Below are 4,674 nucleotides of genomic sequence, written 5' to 3' on the forward strand. Positions count from 1 at the left end.
TTAAAAACGTACAGTTTTCATGTTTTGCTGCATTTATTCTGTCCACAAATACAATCTTTCAACTCTTTCAGGACATCAAAATTAGCATGTGCCCTCTACTTCAAGAATTTATTCTTAAAAATTGCACAAAAATAATGTCTTAATATTGATTTTGTATTGATAACAAAAAAAAAAACTATAAAAACGATAAAAAAATAAATAAATAAGACATTTAAATAAGGAAGAACATTGTGAAAGATAATATAATTTTTTCAGACAACATATTGAATTGAATATGTACACACACACACACACACACACACACATTTTTGACTGGTAATGTACTACAAATATATCACTTAATTTAATAAATATATACATACTATATATACATATTTACACATATTTTATACATAAAACTTTATTTATACAACTTCTTTTTTTACATTTTGCCAATTAAATGTATTGTAATACAAAGGAACTGCTGCATCTTGTGTTTTTTTCCAGACTAAATAAATGAAGCACTCAGAAGGAGCTACCTCTTCATCTGTAACAGTTATGTTCTTTTAGTTTCATTATCATGGTTTCATTGTTCTTTTAATTTGTTTCTCATCACTTTCCTGTTTCCTTTGTTCTAGTTTTCCCGCCAGCCATCAGTTACCATGGACACTAACTAAACAGCACACCTGTTCACCCTTTAGTGCATTATCACTGTGTATTTAAGTTCCTCTTTGTTCACCTTTCATTTCTCTGGTATTGTTTGTGTGTAGCACTCTGTCTCACACACTTAGATTATTTATATCTTCTTTATTGTTGGAATTTAATTAAATAAGTAACCTTTTTGTTATCATCTTCATCTGCCTGAAACATTACATCATCTCAGTGAACTGCAACAGTTCCTCAAAATATCAATTAAAGGTCCAGAATGCTGTACAGAAATATGAGTTGTACCATCATCGAAGAATTTTAACGTGACTTCCGAATAATCATTGACAGCACCACTGGGATGATAGCCCACTAAATCTAGAGCTTGGTTTCCACACAGATGGTCTAAATATTAAATGTAACATAATCTAGCTCTCCTGTCGACTGTTTACTTCTTGGTCGGGCCGATAAATGTTTAGGTTACTCCTGCCAAGAGCATCCCATTGGGCCATTTAGTAGCCCAATTGGCAATGCAGTCCAACAAAGCAATCCCAGTCCTCTATGAAAATGCCTTTTCCTACCCACATAAATTCATCAAGTGCTAACTCTCTTTCGGGGTACTAATGAACTAAAGGAGGAGGGTCGAGTTATTCAGTGGAACTAATTTCCTGCAGATCAGAGTAAAGCAAACACATTGTAATTACAAATGGGATATAACAGAGACCTTAGCAGCTAAACTCACAGCACTACAGTTCAGCAAAGTGTCCACACAAGCTTAACAAAGAATAGAAAAGAGAGGGGAAAAGCATTTAAGGGATAAGAGAGAGAGAGCAGAGGTAATGTAAAAAAAAAAGAAGCCTGCCAATGTGAATACTAAAGCAGTAAATGCAGAAAATATCCAGTTCTATTAAACCTATTTTTTTACTACAAAAAGAAAGGGGATCCAAATAACAGTGTTTCAATGTTGGCCAGACAGATAATGTGTCCCTGCAGGGATGTCTTACAGTACCTCTCATTTTCTTGCTTGTCAGTCTGAGAATAGGCCACACATAAAAGACAAGAGATGGTGTTTTCCACCACTGCCTTTAACTACTCTTCATTTGCTCCTTTCAGTCTGTGAGGCAAATATTCACCTCTAGCTTCAGCAGCTTCTCCATTTACACTTTTCTTCCCTTTGCTGCTTACTTTCTGGGCATTATTGCATATTTTGAGCTCCAAACCTCAGCTTTCTTCCGCCTTGACTCATGTTACAATATCCTGCTTCGTTCTACATTGATCGCTCCTACTCCACTTGTGGTATTATACTCTCTAGGGCAATTTAGTCAAGAGAAGAGAAGAGAAGAAGCCTACACGCAGGGTCCAAAATAAACACCCACCAAGCAGCAAATTCAAATAAAAATTGGCATTGACAAGTACATTAAAGTTATTAAATGAAACATAATGTATGCATTAAATCACAAGAACTATAGTTTGACCCTGCTGTTTTAATATCTGAACTAAACAACATGAGTAAATCAAATTAAAGACATACTGTACAAATGATCTACTAAAGATAAAAAATCAGTAGAAATGGATCAAGTATGTGGAATATTTCACTAACAAAAATATGAAAGACAAAATTACAATGCATCTTCATATTTCTAGTACACAGTGAAAGCTATTTTGTATTATGTAAAAAAATATAATTTTTATACTTTATAAAATTTACATTTTGGCCATAAATGTTTATCCATAAAACTTGCAGCCCATAAACTGTTTTGCAGTATTTCTTATTTATTCATCCATCTATCTATCTATCTATCTATCTATCTATCTATCTATCTATCTATCTATCTATCTATCCATCCATCCATCTATCTATCTATCTATCTATCTATCTATCTATCTATCTATCTATCTATCTATCTATCTATCTATCTATCTATCTATCTATCTATCTATCTATCTATCTATCTATCTATCTATCTATCTATCTATCTATCTATCTATCTATCTATCTATCTATCTATCTATCTATCACTATTGATATATGCAAAATACAGTTTACGGCTGGTAAGACTTTATGGCAAGTAAATTTTCTCTCACTATTAGCAGATCAACACATTTTTTAATTAATTTATCAACAACAACAAAAAAAATAAGCTAATTTTGGGCATATGGATGGATATCAACCCTGACAGTGTATGTCTGAAGAAGTGGTTATATACAAAACACTGCCCTACTTGCCCTGCTTTAAGGTCAGGACTGATAAGACAGAATGTGGCACAAGAAGTCAGAGTTTGTCTTCCCACTTTTGCCTTCCCACTTTCTACATGTGGTCCATCAAATCCATTCAATTCAATTAAACTGAAGATATTCCTTAAGACTAAACATTTTCACCCATCACAGACACTGAATTTCTTTCAAAAAAAATTATATAATTATCAGCGGTCTTGAAACGTCGCTTGGCTGATCAAATTAGAAGACCGGAACTAACTGTAGTATAATTGCTTAGTATATAGATGAGTGGGGGTGCATATAGCTGTCAGGGAGTGAATTAATGAGATTCAGTCATCAGCACATTAGTAAATGAGCATCATTTACCAGCATCCCACCAGCGTTCCTCACGTTTAATCTGTCTGATTGGTCTATTTCCATAATGACATTTCAGTAGTCTGTATAGAGGGCTCACCTGCACACGCTGCAGACGAAACACTGTGGATGATATGTGCGGCCCAGAGCAGAGACCACCTCCCCTGAGATAAAGTCCCCACAGCTGTCACACTTTGTGCCGTACAGGCGCTGGTAGTCTGCTGTGCAGATGTACTCACCACTCTTCTGGAAGAATCCAGAATGTGCCAAATCACAGCCACACACTGGCAGAAAGAGATAGACAGGAAGAGAAATCAACATGAGATAATTTTGCCATTTTACTTATAGTACAGGAAATGACAGTGAGGAAAAAAAATGGGATCAAGGAATGTTGCAAGCCAGGATTGAACTTGTGATTCCTATATGAGCACCACATAGTACAAAGTAATAAGGTTTGCACTCAAGATTAGTTTTTTGAAGCTACTTCCAAGCAGATGTAACAATAAACAGCTACAGACCCAATTAGACTATATGAGGGCCTTATTTTTGGTGCGCCAAGTTTCTGTTTGAAATGTCTTTGGTATGCTGATCATAGACTTGGAATTACAAGTGACACATAAACAGCCATTTTCAGATGGCAGTGTTTGTTGTGGGTAATACTGAGCAATGTTATGATAACGTTAACTAAAACTAAAACCATAAAGCAGTTTTTGTTACTTAAAACTAAATAAATTTGAAACAGAAACAGAAAATGTTAACAAAAATTAAAATTAATTGAAAGAACCCTGATACTGGGAAGTGTGACAATTTGCAGTGACACAGTATAATCATTGTAAAATTAAACATAATTCATTAGAGATTAATGACGCACATAAACAAAGTTGTGAATTTCAATTATTTTCACAAGGAAAGGGATTGTTCAGTCTACTAACATGAAAGCAAAAACCTCTCAAAATGACACCCCACATAATATAGATCCAGCAAGATGGTCATGGAATGATGGCTTGGCTTCCTGCAATACTTCCTGCAATACTTAACAGTCTATTCAGTATTCAGTACAAAACAGTAATCTGAGGATAATTCTATTAGCACAAAAGAGGAAAAACGCTTCCTGAGCATTTTGTTTCAGCTGGACCTAAAAGTTTCACAGCAACAAACATCAAAAACACACATACACAAAGCAATATGGCAGTGCCTTTAGTTCTTACAGGACCACTCACAGGACTTACAGACCACTTACTCTTAAAGTATATTGTGACAGATATATGTAACTCTTTAACAAACTGAACCCCGGGTGAGATGTGACACTGCTGCATGCAGCATGACCGTTTCAGCATGCATGCCGGAGATCACATGCAAGCATGCCTGTGAATCTCCCTGATCTCAGCAGGATTCATATGGCATACTGTCACTACATCACACACACACACACACACACACACACACACACACACACACACACACACACACACACTCTCA

At 35.4% G+C, this 4,674-nt stretch overlaps 1 protein-coding gene across 1 annotated transcript in view; it reads right to left on the minus strand.

Annotated features, from left to right (window-relative positions):
- The window catches only part of LOC107664319 (actin-binding LIM protein 3-like), an 82,325-nt gene that overhangs the window by 34,490 nt on the left and 43,161 nt on the right, over window positions 1-4,674 (minus strand). Inside the window, exon 3 of the mRNA XM_016454845.1 lies at window positions 3,296-3,479. Within this exon, the coding sequence (XP_016310331.1) occupies window positions 3,296-3,479 (184 nt within the window). The remainder of the gene's footprint in view (window positions 1-3,295; window positions 3,480-4,674) is intronic.

Source organism: Sinocyclocheilus anshuiensis, unplaced genomic scaffold, assembly GCF_001515605.1.
Source record: "Sinocyclocheilus anshuiensis isolate Anshui unplaced genomic scaffold, SAMN03320099.WGS_v1.1 scaffold111, whole genome shotgun sequence".
NCBI lineage: Eukaryota > Metazoa > Chordata > Actinopteri > Cypriniformes > Cyprinidae > Sinocyclocheilus > Sinocyclocheilus anshuiensis.